The sequence below is a fragment of the Asparagus officinalis genome, chromosome 1, assembly GCF_001876935.1.
Source record: "Asparagus officinalis chromosome 1, Aspof.V1, whole genome shotgun sequence".
NCBI classification, from domain to species: Eukaryota; Viridiplantae; Streptophyta; class Magnoliopsida; order Asparagales; family Asparagaceae; genus Asparagus; species Asparagus officinalis.
Window position 1 is genome coordinate 123,503,098 of NC_033794.1, and position 17,167 is coordinate 123,520,264.

At 39.0% G+C, this 17,167-nt stretch overlaps 1 protein-coding gene across 1 annotated transcript in view; it reads left to right on the forward strand.

Annotated features, from left to right (window-relative positions):
* LOC109849644 (protein-lysine N-methyltransferase mettl10) overlaps window positions 1–17,167 on the forward strand; it is a 26,322-nt gene that overhangs the window by 7,084 nt on the left and 2,071 nt on the right. Inside the window, exons 2-4 of the mRNA XM_020419840.1 lie at window positions 4,933–5,061; window positions 14,797–14,994; window positions 15,882–15,978. Of these exons, the coding sequence (XP_020275429.1) occupies window positions 4,976–5,061; window positions 14,797–14,994; window positions 15,882–15,978 (381 nt within the window). The 5' untranslated portion in view covers window positions 4,933–4,975. The remainder of the gene's footprint in view (window positions 1–4,932; window positions 5,062–14,796; window positions 14,995–15,881; window positions 15,979–17,167) is intronic.

Consider the following 17,167-nt stretch of genomic DNA (forward strand, 5'->3'; position numbering starts at 1 on the left):
AAAGAGCCTGCCGGTCCTTCCGGTAAGGGCAAACAGGTGGTCGAGGAGGAAGAGGAGGTACTTCTCACTGATGAAGCTGAAAGCCCCGAAGAAGATGCAGCTAGGGGCGAAGGCGCAGGAGTTGGTGTCGATGAGGAAGAACTCGGGACAGGTTTATCGGATTTCTTTTTCTCCTCAGGATGGTATATGAGTCTGACAATCGCTCGTCGGACTTGCCCATCCGATTTGCCTAAGTCTCCAAAGGCTCCAAAGAAGCTGAGACAGAAAGTCTTATTTACTTATCCTAACAAAATGACGGTTGACTTTTCAGGTGGGGGCGCTGATGAAGAAGTTGAAGAACCTCGCCTCCTCCGTCGGACGAGATCCCGATCTTTAGCTCAGGTTCTTCCAAGGGTCGACTTGCGCACCAAGTTTAGACATGAAAGACCTGCCGCTTCTAAGAAGGCTCAACCTGCGAAGCGAGAGAAGGTGGTGCACAAGCCACGTACGGAGTTACCGGCTTTTGAGGGAGAGCTGTTTGGCGATATTCATGTTGAATGTAACATCTCACCTTGTAATTTTTCGTACTTCGGGCCAGTGATATGCTGAATATATATATATCTCATTGTCGATCCGCAGGGAGTCTTGAAGAGGGTGAGCTTCCATATGATTCTCTTCCTGGTTTTACCCATTTTGAGAGGTCAGGCTTTAGGCAACAGATGCGCGAGGCCATGGGCGAGGAGGCTTGTGACCCTGAAGTTGGAGCGGATGCCGATGTCGAACCTGATCCAATTACCGAAACCACTGTAAGAACTTCAAGCCCGGGTATATCTAACACCGACAGTATCTCATTCAGGTTGCACAATTAAGAGAGTTGAACGATTCAGAGTCCGTGCCTCCCCTAATTGCTTCTGCGCTTTATGCTGTTTTAGAGAAATTAAAGGGAGCGGGCCTAAGTGCCAAGGCCGCGGAACCTGTTGCAGCCACCGAAGGTGAGCGCGACCTCCACTTGTCGTAAATTCCGTTTTTCCTTTAGCTTAAAATTCAAGTTTTCTGTAGATGTCACGATGGAGGGCTCAGTCGAGGAGGAAGCTTTCCATGGTGGGCATATCAGTGAGTTTGGCGAACATGCATTCGATTCAGCTAAAGCTGGAGTTAACCATACTGTCTGAGCTACACAACCAACAGATGGAGCTGGTACGTCTACAACTGTTATGTCTGCGACAATTCCATCTGTTCACGAGGTTAGATCGGCTGGACCAAGCGCGGGGCATCAAACTAAAGGAGCTTCTGTTGGCGCTGGTAAGTTCTGCCTCATGACTTTTTTCATGATTCTGGCTATATTAATCGTGCTCTTTGGAATATTGATCTGTCCTTTTTTTACAGAGCTTTCGTCATCCTTGTATGATTCCATTATGGCCCTGATATCAGATGGCGATCCTAGCAGGTCGGCTTTTGCTTGGACCTCCGCACACTTGCCTTCTTCGTGGGCTCGATGATTGACAAAATCCTTCACAAATGATTTTCTTTTAACCTGTTCAGGCAATCTCTCGACCCTCTGCGGAGCGGTCTTGAGGCAGCTACACTGATAATATTGCCCCGATAAGCCTCTCACAAGGATAGTGAGAGTTTGTTTCTCGAGCATTTCTTTTTTCCGAGACTTGTTCATACCCCCGTCTGACAGTACAACTCATCGATATTATGGTCGGAGCAACCTATCTTGTGTTAGCACGATTCCGTAGGTATAATGTTGTCTGACGAACACGTCTTCTTTCGGGGATGTGTCATCTTATTGGCGTTCTCAGGAGTTGCACGTTTAGAACCACCCCTTGCGGGTGTGGAACCTCAACGAGCTCATGGACTTCGACACACACCCCTAAGCAGGTGGAAATCAGAGTTTTCCCAATCTGAGATGACTTTGACTTGATAGGAGGACGCGCACGACCCTCAGTCTGAAAAGTCACTTGGGATTTATTCACCAGACCCAAACGTTCTTTCACCAGAGGTTTGCCTCAATTCTTGTGCACAAGACCAAGGCGATCAGCCACTGTTATCTTAAATTTAGACAGATCCCCGCTGTCGTGAAACTTCACCGGAGGTATGGAAGAGATCGGAGCATGAACATAGGCTAACAGAAGCGGAGAAACGGTTGCAGGAGAGTCCGTTTGGGCGAGACACTTCATTGTGTCTCGGCCTGCGAGACGCTTCAAAGTGTATTAGTCTGCGAGACACACTGATGTATCTCGGCCATCAGGCGATGGTTCGGTCGTCTTCCGAGTTGATTTCAACACCGTTTCGGACTTTGGCATCAAGACTTGGCGCGGTTTTGGTGGTTTTTTGGCCACCTCTTCTTTCTGTTATTCCTGTGCCTTCTGCACAAGAATACGCGCGTGCGCAAGGAGTGCACGATGTTTCTGGATGCTTTCGAGTTGAACGAGTCCTTTTGACACGGACCTATTCGTTGGCTGACGGCTTGGAGGAAGAGTCAGTTAGTTGCCGTTGAGGCGGCTGAATCGCTTGACGCCTCCTAAACTTTAGATCCGCGTGATAACGGATCCCGTCAACCGGCTCCAAGGTTTTGACGAGTTGACGTACGAGACGTTGGCGCTGCCTCTGACGAGCTCTCTTTGTCAGAACTGGCGCGCCTTCAGCAAATAACTCCTTGACCAAAGAGGAGTTATGAACAGAAATTCCGGCTTCATTGAACGTCGGAGGAGTGTTACGAGGAGTAGCCTCAACAACGATCGGGCGAGAATCATCACCCGCGGTCTTTGAAGACTGAAACATCTTCTTCGATGCTGAAATCTTCCCGTACTCGTGGGACGAGGAAGATCTTGATGAAGAGGAGAGATACTCCTCAAACTTAGCCTGGTCGAATTCGTATTCGACCTCTGCATCAACCGGGATTTTGATCTTCGGTTGCGACACTACAACCTCGACAGAGAGGCTGTTGGCTCCCACTGTGATCGCCAGCGTGTTTGCGTCAGAAATTGATTTCATTGTGGAATCCATTACAATTGTTTATCAATTACAGATTCAAAGAGAATCTAGCCTTTTTATAAGACTTCTCGCTTACACAAATGAAATAAAAAAAAAATTTCTTATAAACACACGCAGGATTGTTTATCGGCCGCTACTTACGTGGAATCTTTGACTGTGTCGGAGACGTTTTGATCCGTGGACCGCCGGATAACAGATCCGGGTTGATCTGAAAGAAGGCTCGATGTTTTTTGTTTCAATTAAGGAAACTTAGAACAGAAGTGAATAACCTCAACAAAGTGAAATTACCACTCTTCTCAAGATCAAAACAATGTCTGATTTCAAGAAAATGGGTGGAAGGCTATGAATCTCTCGAAATTCTCCCTTTATGTTCAGAAAATCGCTAAGACCTCGCCCCTCTCTCTGTAAATCGTGGCTCTGCTCTGGATAACATGAGTTCTCTCGCATGTTCGTTTGTCAGTCAACCGTCAGTACCCTTCACAAATTCATGAAAGGGGGTATTTATAGGGCTTGAAGTCATGTTTGCAGATAAGAATTCGTGATTTGGCCTTATCTTCAGTTAATAACAGCTTTATCACGTTTAAAGATAACCCCAAGGCAGTTAGGAGGCCACTAGAACGAACGAATCACGAGAAATCTATTGAAAAACGCATCGTCGGGAGGCTGATCGGGCGAGGCACTGATATGTGTGCGAGACACATCTTTGTGTCTTGCCTGCGAAACACATTGAGGTGTCTCGCATGTGAGACACGTTGGCGCGTGCCTTGTTCTGCTGTTTTGTCGATTTTTGTGCTTCTTTGTTTCGCTGATTCGCGCATTCCTTTCCTTTGCTTCCTTTTGGCATCAGATTAACTTATTTGACTCAGATAGTGACGTTCATCGTATTCTCTTTGTCTCGAGCTACTTGCGGGAACCTATAGGCAAATTTTGATGCCTATAGTTTGGAAGCAGTGAAGTGCAAGATTTATATCATATAAAGTGTCTTTTACATACCCAGAGATCTGCAATTGAACCTGATTGGTATATAAAAATCTAGATTCACAGGTTAGATATGGTCCAAAAATCAAGATTTTTGAGTGGCGGGGTTGTCAAGCTGGGGATGTCATTACTAGTTGGAAATTGAGGATTTCGGGGTTAATTGGCAAATATGCAGATTTGAGGGGTAAAAATGCAATTATGGAAGATTTTGGGGGTATATAGGCAAGTAACTGTTATTTATATATGTATCGTACACACTGTTGCTTGATCTGTTGCATCTTTGTGAGCTACTTTCACGTAAAATTTCCATGTATCCATGTCTATGTTTTATAGATCATGTCTCTGCTTTACTAGCATATATTGATGTATAAGGTATGTATAAATACATAATAATCTACAGAATTATCATATTTATGTGTAATTGATCAATACTTATAAACATAATGGTTCAAGCCGATAAGTATATAATTTTTATATAGCTGAAGGTGCGTGGAAGTACATAGAAATTTATATTAGATACTGCTTTTAGAATTGGAAAAACTAAAGAGTTCTGAGTCACGACATATTATAGCCTCCAAGAATACATGTGTATCGCCCTCTTTGTCCCTCCCTCTCTTTAGGTATGTAAATCAATTATAGAATTTTTAAAAGAATGTGTGACTGCATAGTGCATACATATTTATATAATTTTATTAGATGGCAGTTGTGGAACTACTATAATATAAGAGTTCTAAGGCACAATATGACAGTTTGCAAGTTTATGTGTATGCGAAATCATGAAAACAATAGTTTTGACTTTTTGAGGTACATCATTGCATAGTTTGCAAGCTCTTTCTTCTCCCCTTCCCCACTCTCTCCCATGCTCTCTCTCTCTCTCAACCTTTTATTCTCTCCCTTCTTTCCTCCCTTATCTATCGTCGTGTAACATATTGATCCTAATCCTAACTAATTTTTCTTAAAATTATACTGTTACAGTTCTGATAAAGATGAGCCAGATGTTAATGAAGTTGAATCATCAATGCTGGGCTTACAAAGCTATTGGGATGCTTCCTATGCGGAGGATCTTGCAAATTATCAGGAGCATGGTCAAGCTGGTGAAATTTGGTGAGTAAGACCTTTAGATAAAAACAATTTCTGCCATTAGGATAACCATCTCACTAAGTAAATGCATTTTCTATTATTTGTAATATTTGATCCACATAATGTTCTCATTAGGTTTTTATTCCTAATAGCTTTGGCTTGTCCTATCATTACTTTGGATATTCTCCTGAAAAACTGAAAAACTGATATTAAAAGAACTGTGCTTTTGTTTATCCGTATTGTTTAAATCATATTAAGCTGCTTTCCTTACGAAGTTACGATATGCAATTATATAGGGGCAAAAAGTCATAACTGTAAGGGGGGGTTATTCGTTGGTGTAATTTGGGGTAAATTGGGGTAAATTATTCCAATGGGGTAATTTTACCCAATGGGATAATTTGAGTGGGATAAAGTGGGGTAAAATGGGGTAATGAGACAATTTGAGTGGGACAATTGGTATGACATCTTTTTATAATATTATATTTATAGCTCAATTAAGTTCAAGTTTAACTTGATATAACATCAAATGATTAAATAAATAATAGTTATAATATACAATAATATTATTTTTTAAAATTATTTTAATATAAAATATTAAAAATAATATAATAATAATAATATTATTAATATTAATCAATATTTAAATATTTTGATGTTTATTTTAACTATTATACTATATTAATAAATTTTTTAATTGCAATAATTATTTAATCATTCATACATCTATTACCATGATGATGATAAAGTCTCAATTATTACAAATAAAGTCTCAGTCGGTAACTTAAATCTTAATTATTACAAATATAATCTACCGGCATATAACTTTGCTTTAGACTCCTTGGGCTACGTTTGTCCCATCCTCCCACATTGTGTTTGCTATTTGTTCTCTCCAACGTGATGCAGCTGTCCTTTGTGCTTATTGAGTTTGTAGGTCATCGTCCTCATCAGAATCACCATCAATCGGAGCAACATTGCGTGGTGCCTCTGGAGGAAGATCAGAAACTTCAAAGTCATCGTTGGAGTTCTCCATCTTCAGAAAATTATGCAGACCGATACATGCCCAGATCATACTTTTTTGAGTCTCATATGGAAAACCTGGAGGTTGAGACTTAAAAATATTAAACCTAGACTTAAAAATGCCAAAAATACGTTCAATACAATTTCTAAGTGATGCATGTCGATGGTTGAATAACTCATGAGCATTGCGTGGTCGCTGACGGTTGTTAGCTGGGCCAAACTCTTTAAGGTGGTACCTCGTACCCTGATAGGGAGCCAAAAATTGTAGCCTATTTGGGTAACCACAATCAACTAGATAAAATTTACCTGCATTAACATTTCTTTAGCACTGACGGCAATAAATATAAAATCTAACAATTTGATAAAAAAAATATTTACCATTTGGAAGTGGAAGACTGCATGCACTTCTACTCATTGCATCCTTCAAGACCCGTGAATCATTGGCAGATCCCTCCCATCCCACTAAGACATAAAGAAATCTAAGATCAAATGTGCATGCTGCAAGGATATTTTGAGAAAGATAGCCATGTCTATTACGATATGGAGTTTGGTCCTCGCCATACACCATACATGGAATGTGGGTCCCGTCAATAGCACCGATACAGTCCTATATATTCCCATTAACATATATGAAATGTGACTTTAAAATTATAATAATGACAACGAATGAAGACTTATATAGTGTATTTAAATTTCAATACCTTGAAATAAGGCCAAAAACGAGATTCGGATGTGACCTTTTCCGGTGGATCGTTAGGTGGAGGAGCCATCATACAAGGGGTTAATGACACAAGGGCATGTAGTGCCTTATTGAAACAAACACTGACGGCAAATCGGGATCGATCAAACCTTTCAGTGGTAATGCAATATCGTTGATTTTGAGTAACAGTGAGTAGGAAAATAGCAACCATCTCCTCAACGTTGATATACCGTGTATCTTGTAAATGCCCACGTTCTCGCAAGACCATACATAATTTCATGAAGCAATCCGGATACATACGATATACTCGACGAAAATCACGTGGATTGCTCTCCATCTTAGATTTCAAATATTGAAGGCCAAGATCCGTAATGTCATGTCTGAGTTGGGAAATGGGTAGATTTATCTCCTCTTGTGATTTGAGGTGCGAGATACTCGTTACTAGATCTCCTATTTGTGCAGCCATGTTGATAATGCGAATGAGGAGATAATCAGCAGTATCCTCATGAAATAGCAAAATAGAGACATTCTGATTATCTTCCATCCTGTATTAATAATGAAATCAAAAAATCTTGATCTTATTTTTAACATTTTCAAAAAAAAAAACTTATATAGAGAGAACGGCTCTTGAAATACACATGCCAGAATCTACTACTTAAACTTTTGTTTGTATTCTCATCCATTTCTAAAACTTTAGTATGGCGTTATCTTGAAATACCCAAGCTATGATGTTAAAAGAGAATGCAAAATACAGGATATGTGATACCTGCAACTTGGCTTCTTCCCAGGTTTTTCCAACTCCTTTGCCCAAGATTTGTCCAGCTATTTCAACCTAGAATAGTGAACATGTATTAGGTGTGAATAACAGAAACACCACAATTTCATCATAAAACATTGCTATAAATTTCTAATATAATAGAAATGGCATAGATCCTTCCATAACATTTAAGTGTCTTTGAAAAAATTCAAGAACTAATAAAGACCACTTGGTCACAAGGATACCCACATCTCAACAACACAATTTAAGGGCATGCAAGCAAGGAGTGACACAGCAAGTTCATAGATTAAGAAATAATCCTGGACAAGAGAATATGCATGCCATGGAGAATTGCATTCATCACTGATGCACAGCATAAGGCAGTGCAAGCTGAAAAGCGTTTGCATTCATCACTGTTATCTTCAAGCAATAGAATATGAAACATCACTGGTAGCACAGAACAATAAAATGAAACATCACTGGTAGCAGTGTGCAACAACTTTATATTAACCAAGTACCATAATTGCATTTGCAGAAAGTAATCACTACAAGCATTCCCATCCAAAGAATTCATGTTACAAGCATTCATAATTTTGAACATGTACATGTGCAAAATACAAAACATTCTGATTATAAATCAGAACATGTACATGTGCTTAAGATCAACTCCAAAAGATAATGCAAACAACTATCCAAAAGCATTCATGTGCTTAACATAAAAGTCCAAAAGCATATAACTAACATCTATGTTCCATTGTTCCCAAAAGCATATAACATAAAAGTCATTAATAAGCATAGTGATTGTCGTCATTTGGAAATACTCCAGTCAGACGCCAAATTATAAACCTTCTCCTTTGATCATCATTCATCTTCACAAACATATCCTTCACGTCTTGGGAAATATTTTGACTAAGGACAGTCAATCGTTCTTCATCGGTAAATTCTGGAATTGAAGCCACTCCCTCGACCCACGGTTGGTTGCGGCTTCGCAACAACCTCACCTCTGTGACTAACTCTTGTAAAGCCTTACTTATAATTGTAATTCCACTCGCCATTTCTTGCACGGCGGGTTGAGACAATGCAAAGGCGGTGGTGCGGGAAGGTGCTCTACGAATATTTCTGCTAGTGCTAGAGGTCGATGGAATAGATTCAGCCATGAGAGTGATAGGGCTTGGAGTGCAATTAGGGGGAGGTGGTGGAGGATCTACTGGTGGTTGGGTAGGTTCTGCTTCACCCATAGCATCAAGTCCAATGTCATCATCCAATATACCCTCACCTAATGCATTATGTAATGGCGCACTCTCTACACCCTCACAACCTAAGCCTCCAGCTGCTCTCCCACTAGCTGAGTGGCTACCCACAACCATCTGCATATCCTCAAAATTTTCAAACAACTTATCTTTAAGCATTGGTGTATTAGGATGAGCCTGTCAAAAAACAAAGATAACAAATTAATTTTTGTAATTAGGAAACATAACAATATATTATGTAGTAAGAAACTTTGGGTAATGCAAAATCTAACCTGTTTGTAATTTTCCCACACCTCAACAGAGCAAGTAATTCTTTGAGATATTGGGTCCCAACCAAACCCGGAATTGTTCCTCAATAGTAATTCAATTGGTTCAATCTTTCTCTTCCAGCTTTTGATCTTATTCTTGACATGATCAAATTTAAAAGTTCTTCCAAATTTAGCATTCATGAATGGCAACACATTTTGTGTGATGGTATATTTCTTGAAGTTGCCATTATCCATCTTGTTGCCATTCTTCACCTCCTCCACTAAAAGCCTTAGTAGCTCTCTATTCTCTTGCTCTGACCATACTACATAGTCACACCTAGCCTTTTTTGCCCTCTCACCATCTTGAGAGTACTCTTCCCCATTTTGAGTTTCCGAAGCAAAATTCATCCTACAACGCAATTATCAATAATGAGTTTCCATATATATATCTTGAACAATGTCACTTTAGTTTTGTAACCAGTTTTCCCATTATATATATCTTGAACAAATGAGAAACTGAAGATGTTATCAAAGATTTGCTACCTATAGATTTGCTATAATTCATGTAACCGCTACAAAACATGAAACAAGAGGGAGTCTTTCTATATTCAGTTTTTCCTGTCACGCTAAGAATAAATTAATCATGCAATAGAAACCTCAGTCATAGTAACTAATTTCACATGAATGTCATACTTATATGTGTGCTTTAGATCTAACAGTATTAGTGTGCTTATCCTCACATGAATGAAATCTTTCTAGCTCTACTGCAGGAAGTGATATAGAAGCTACCGTGTTGTACTTGAGAACATAATTTGAAGTATGGTTGTGCTCAAAGCAAAATATAACAAGTAGGTGCAGCCTCTTATAGAGCCTCCCTCATTCCTCTCCAGTCTCCAATGAATTGAGTGCATCCTCCTCGAATGCCTTCACACAGCTATCTGACTCCTTCCATGTGTAATTGTTTGTATGATTATTGCAATATGGAAATCCAAATCCTATAATTTTTGAATTGAGTGTCATTCTCTTGAGTATCAAAATAGTACCTCAAGAATAAAACAACCACCATTTTCCATTGCGTAAAAGATAATACAACACAAAACTAATCACCTTGGAAATTTATGAATTCCCTTACCAAGTATATTTCTAAACAGAATGATAGCATAAGGCAGTGCAAGCTGAAAAGCGTTTGCATTCATCACTGTTATCTTCAAGCAATAGAATATGAAACATCACTGGTAGCACAGAACAATAAAATGAAACATCACTGGTAGCAGTGTGCAACAACTTTATATTAACCAAGTACCATAATTGCATTTGCAGAAAGTAATCACTACAAGCATTCCCATCCAAAGAATTCATGTTACAAGCATTCATAATTTTGAACATGTACATGTGCAAAATACAAAACATTCTGATTATAAATCAGAACATGTACATGTGCTTAAGATCAACTCCAAAAGATAATGCAAACAACTATCCAAAAGCATTCATGTGCTTAACATAAAAGTCCAAAAGCATATAACTAACATCTATGTTCCATTGTTCCCAAAAGCATATAACATAAAAGTCATTAATAAGCATAGTGATTGTCGTCATTTGGAAATACTCCAGTCAGACGCCAAATCATAAACCTTCTCCTTTGATCATCATTCATCTTCACAAACATATCCTTCACGTCTTGGGAAATATTTTGACTAAGGACAGTCAATCGTTCTTCATCGGTAAATTCTGGAATTGAAGCCACTCCCTCGACCCACGGTTGGTTGCGGCTTCGCAACAACCTCACCTCTGTGACTAACTCTTGTAAAGCCTTACTTATAATTATAATTCCACTCGCCATTTCTTGCACGGCGGGTTGAGACAATACAGAGGCGGTGGTGCGGGAAGGTGCTTTACGAATATTTCTGCTCGTGCTAGAGGTCGATGGAATAGATTCAGCCACGGGAGTGGTAGGGCCTGGAGTGCAATTAGGGAGAGGTGGTGGAGGATCTACTGGTGGCTGGGTAGGTTCTGCTTCACCCATAGCATCAAGTCCAATGTCATCATCTGGTGGAGGATCTACTGGTGGCTGGGTAGGTTCTGCTTCACCCATAGCATCAAGTCCAATGTCATCATCTAATATACCCTCACCCAATGCATTATGTAATGGCGCACTCTCTACCCCCTCACAACCTAAGCCTCCAGCAGCTCTCCCACTAGCTGAGTGGCTACCTACCACCATCTGCATATCCTCTAAATTTTCAAACAACTTATCTTTAAGCATTGGTGTATTAGGATGAGCCTGTCAACAAACAAAGATAACAAACAAAGATAACAAATTAATTTTTTTCTTTTTTTGTAATTAGCAAACATGCAATATATTATGTAGAAACTTTGGGTAGTTAAGAATCTAACCTGTTTGTAATTTTCCCACACATCAGCGGAGCAAGTAATTCTCTGAGATATTGGGTCCCAACCAAACCCGGAATTGTTCCTCAATAGTAATTCAATTGGTTCAATCTTCCTCTTCCAACTTTTGATCTTATTCTTTACATGATCAAATTTAAAAGTTCTTCCAAATTTAGCATTCATGAATGGCAACACATTTTGTGTGATGGTATATTTCTTGAAGTTGCCATTATCCATCTTGTTGTCATTCTTCACCTCCTCCACTAAAAGCCTTAGTAGCTCTCTATTCTCTTGCTCTGACCATATTACGTAGTCACACCTAGCCTTTTTGGCCCTCTCACCATCTTGAGAGTACTCTTCCACATTTTGAGTTTCCGAAGCCAAATTCATCCTACAACGCAAATTTGATATATGTCAGATCCACTTCAGTTAATCCTAGCATGGATACATGATGATTCAAGGCAGTTTGATATATGTCAGATAATAGCTTGTCTCTATCCTGGACATATGTCAGTTTGATATATGTCAGATCATGGTTTTTCTTACAAGAATAGGTAGCGCTCTGCTGCAATTTACGTGACTGGCCTTGTTGTGATTTTGATAATGATCTGATTATAAAGGATGCAACATACAAAGGAAATGCAGAAAAATCCCGGGATATAAGGACCAAAAATATATTAGTCCAATTTAGTTTAACTTCTCCTAACCCAATCTCCTCTCTCATAAGTTTAAACTGTGGTCCTACTCTCAAATAGATGCAAGGGTTGAAATGAACATACAAAACTCCTTGAATATGTTATCTATCACCATCATCTGTGGCATTAGTATTTCATTTTGCTGCTATAAATCTATGTTGCACCTACGTCAGGGGATAACCACAGGACCAGAGTAAGAATATACGATGGAAAAATATAGAACAATTTGCAGGTTCATGAGAGTAGTTCTATTTGCTAAAGTTCTTGGTGGCTTTGGGTGTTACATTGGTTCATATCTTCTAAAAATGGACGGGATCACATGGACCTCATCCTTTCCTCCAAAAAAAAGTTGGAAGTTGTAAGAGCCTAGGATATTAACCTTTTATTCAGAAGGATTTGAATGCCTAATACTCAAAATTGAATGAACAGTAACAATGTAGCAGGAACCGAAAGTTCAGCAACAGTCCAGTAATTATACAGGTGCCAAAAAGGAGCTCACACGATAAACATTGAAGAATTATACAAGTGCATCCGTCCCACTTGGATATGATGATTGATGACACCGGAAATAGAAATAATAATTACAATACTATAGGCAATCTTACCTGATCACTGTGATTCTTCTCTTTTGCTGCCTGGTGCCTGCGGAGGACGCGGCGGAGGAGACGACGGCAGATCCGGCGCTTGAGAACGGCGACGGGTGGCTCTCAGGCTCGAGAACGATGACAGAGGAACAGGTGAACGCCCTCGAGAACGACGACGGCGATCGTGATCTCGCTTGAGCTCGAGATCGGAAGTGGAGTAATCGATCCCCTCTTTTGTTCCAGGAGGCGAAAGGGGGTAATTTTGGGTTGGGGGGCTGAGTCAAGCTTATATAGCTGGGATAATTTTAGGGGTAATGGAGCTTTTGTTCCCCAATTACACCAACAAACCAATAACACCAAAGAGTTCACTCCAGTTCCAACTATCCCAATGAATAACATCAAAAGGTGATGTTCCAAAAATTACTCCATTATCCCCCAAATTACACCAACCAATAACCCCCCCTAAGCATTTTTTTTCTCCCCATAAAGATAGAATTAAGACTATCTTGTTTATGCTGGCTAATCAATTACAATGTTGACAGTCTTGACTTTTTTTATAATCATTGTCCTGTAGAGAGATGGCTGAGCCTGAATTTTCAACCTATTTGTCGTTGGGAATTGGAATTTGCCTGGAACCTGCATTCATAGTGTTATAATATTAGAGCTTACCTCACGCTCTTTGTTATGTTGGCTAGTAAATTGCATTAATGGTCCACATTGTTTTGTGGGAATTTTCTTGTGAAGAGAAGGCCCAGAACCCTGAGTTATAGTGAATATTTGGTGGGAAGTTGGAAATTTGACTTGTGTACTTTGACTGCCCAAATTAGCATGCGGATTTAAGTTGCTTGAATTAAGGTACGAGTGTGGGTATCGGTACGGATAGGGGACATGACAAAATTGTAAAAGGTAGCGTATGGGGACACGGTGGAAACTCATGGGTTGTAATCTTACTTCTGAGCTAAATATGCAAAGGATCCTTTGAAATTGTACTTCTTTAAGGTTGAAACAAACTCAACCCTTGTCCAATAAGTTCCAAAAATGGTTGTGAATTGTAGGATATATGTCCAAGAAGTGTATGACGAGTGTTCTAAATTAAAATATGTAGTGTATAATTGAGTATATACATGAAATCTGAATAAATGTATGCATATATTTAAGGAGTGCCCATGAAGTGTCGGGTATTGGGTACGGGTATGGCTTCGTGATAGAATACTCAGGTAAGATAGATGCAGGGTGAGTCGATCTATTTAAAGAGTCTATAAACAACAATAAGAAATGAGAAGAAAGAAAGAAAGAAGAGATTCATGTAAGAGAGGAAGGAAGGGCAAAAGAAAGGATCCTGTCATCCTGATGACTGATGGATGTTTCTCTCAGGAAGGTTTTTTGTTACCCTACCACCCATACTCACTGTAAATTAGGATTAACTAGAAAGAAACATAAAATACACATAATCCTCCTGTGTTTTGTTGCCATTGAGTAACTCGTTGCCCCCCCCCCTCCCCTCTTTTGGGTGTTTGTTTGTTTGTTTTTTCTTTTTGTGGTGGGTGGGGGTGGGGTGGGGTGGGGGGGGGTTGAACCAGGAGAATTAATTGTTAACTTACATATTGGATGATGAATTGTGATCTTTGCAGTTGATGGTGTTGAGATTAAAATAATAAATTTAACTGATTCCCTCACTACCAGCATGTTTAAACCCTTCCTAGAAGAAATCATAGCTATTGTTCAACCAGGAGATTTTGCTCAAGGAATTGTGAAGAGAACTAGAAAGATTGTCCTCTCATAATAAGTTAGTGCATCGAGATTTTTGCACTTATCTTATGTTTTTATTTATGATTAGCATTTTCTGTGTAGTAAAAGCCGTCATGATGTTTTAATTTATCTGTTAGCAATGTGTTTACTGTATCAGAGCTAATCAGAATAAAACTATATTCAAATAACTAATTGTAATGGCCAAGGCTTGTGATTTATGACATGCTATTGTTATGTGCTTCAAGTTAATAATGAGAGTTAGGCATCTTTGTATTTATGTTGTGCATATGAATAAATGTATGTATATTATACATGCATATATACATACTATTAAATCGATGGCCTGATATATGCTACTCTTCTGTCATTAGGTTTGGGATTGATGTCATGGATACTGTTGCAAGTTGGACAAGAAACTTGTGTCTGAACTTGTGTCAACATCAGAATGTGACTGCAGAGAGCAATTGTAAATCTGAAAGCAGTGATACCATAAAAGATTTGTCCTCCTGGAGTGTACTTGACCTTGGAACTGGGAATGGTCTCCTACTGCATGAGCTTGCAAAGCAAGGGTAGGCTGCTGACCGCCGCCTATTTTTTATCTATAACACGTTATATGCCACATGCAACTTGGACTGCTTAATATGTATGTCTTATCATTAGATTTTAGTTGTAAATTATTTCTTATGGATCCGCTTGCACATTAATATGTATATGCTTCCCCTACCATTTTGCTCTAGATATCAACAAAATTTTACTTTTTCCATCCTTGTACCTTTCTTTTGCAAGATCGTACTCTGTTGACTGAGTTGTATGTTTTTCTCACATTTACACAACTTCGTTGCTTGAACCTCATGCCAGTGTCTAATTTAGCATCTTCGTTTGTCCTCAGATCATCTGTGTTTTCTCCTTAGGCACGGTCTCCCAACATGCTAAATGAGCAACATCTTTTACAAAGCCTCCAATAATTTCCCAGTTCAATTCCAAATTCTGTCCTTGCATCATCATAATTAAATCCTATGTTATTTCATACCCGCGAGAGTTCTGAGGACTCTAGAAACAGCTTATCCATTAGCCTGGTATGGAGGCTTCATCTTACTTTGTTTGCCTAGTTGATTTGCATACTGAGATATGAGCTGTACAATGTACATTAATTGTTTATGAAACAATGTTGAAACCTTGCCAAAGGTTCAATGTACACACTTTAACTATGAAACTTCTTGCAGTGCCAAGTAATATCATGACCACATTATGGTTCCGATGTACCAGCTAGTGTCAAAATCTTTGTGCTCTTGCTCTACCTAGATGATATTCTATTATTTTATTGTTTTTTGTTAGCCTTATTTTGAGTCTTTTTGCAGTTATCACATATTAAGCCGTTTTCTGCATTCTTCAACCTCTGGCTGTTTTGTTCTGATAATTGGTTACACTTATTTTTATTGCTGTGTCTAATTTCCAGGTTTTGTGATTTGACGGGTACTGATTACAGTGAAGGAGCGATTGAACTTGCAAGGAACATAGCAATCCGTGATGGATTTCCTAATATTAACTTTTTGGTATTGGAGTAAAATTTTTTTATTAATATATGTTGCTGAGTCATTTAACTAACTCTCTACTTTGCTCTATTCATATTGTAAATGCATGTTTAATAGGGGACAATCAATTATAGGTCTCGATGTTCTGCTTAGAATGTGTTCAGAGGATCATCTTATACTTCTGTTACCCCCTTCTCAGTTAGTGTTCATTGCTATCCTAGATATATATTATTTGTATGACTCTTCCCACCTTTCTCTACCTCCTTTTCTTATTCATACATAGCCTCTTGGTAAACTAATACGAAAACATATTAGTTTACTACTCCCTTATTTTACTTTGACAAGTGCTTTGTGTTCATGGTTTATGATATCTACTAATGCTTACCGGATGAAAAACTTCCTATTCCTACCAATAGCCATTTTTGATAAGCAAATATTTGTTAAAAAGTTCTAGTTCAAGTACTTTTGGCCTGAGTTGGTAGGATCTTATTCACCTTTAGCATTGTCATCTTTTCATTAAGCACGTTAGTAAAAAGGATTCAAATTCGCATCTATGTTGCATCACAAGATACCAAGAAGAGTCAAACATTGTTAACGATCTATGGAGATTCGTCTGTGTAAGATTTCTGCTGTCAAGCAACATTGATGTTATTATTGATTCTTGTGGATTGTTCTAGATTCATGTATGGTGATTGGTGAATCCTTATTAACTCATGATAGGCTGTGAATTCAGTATTGTGGCGATTGTGTTCTTTTTCCCATAGATACTTAGTAATTCACTTATTACCTTAAACTTCCGGGATGGATTCATGTAGTTGTCAACCCCAAGATCTGTAAAGGCTTTTCTATTGTTCTACCCTCATAGATATATTATCTTTCTCTGTGACTAAAATAGTGTGCTTTCTGACCAACTCATAAAGGTGAAGAAGTTTCACTTGATCTCTCATTCCTAAATTAATTTGGATATGTTGAACAAAGATGAATGTTGGAACGAATGCGAGAAAAATAACAAGAAAGTGAAGATTGAAGACACAGATTTATGTGGTTCACTAACGTTGTGTGAGGCAATAGAATTCAAGTTACATCAGGAGGAGTTTATATAGCACTCCAGAAAATCCTAGGCGCTAAATAACAGATTTGGGCCCAAGTAATAAAACCCAATACAGAATCTGATGTATACCACGGACTTCGTGGCGTTGTCCCGAACCCC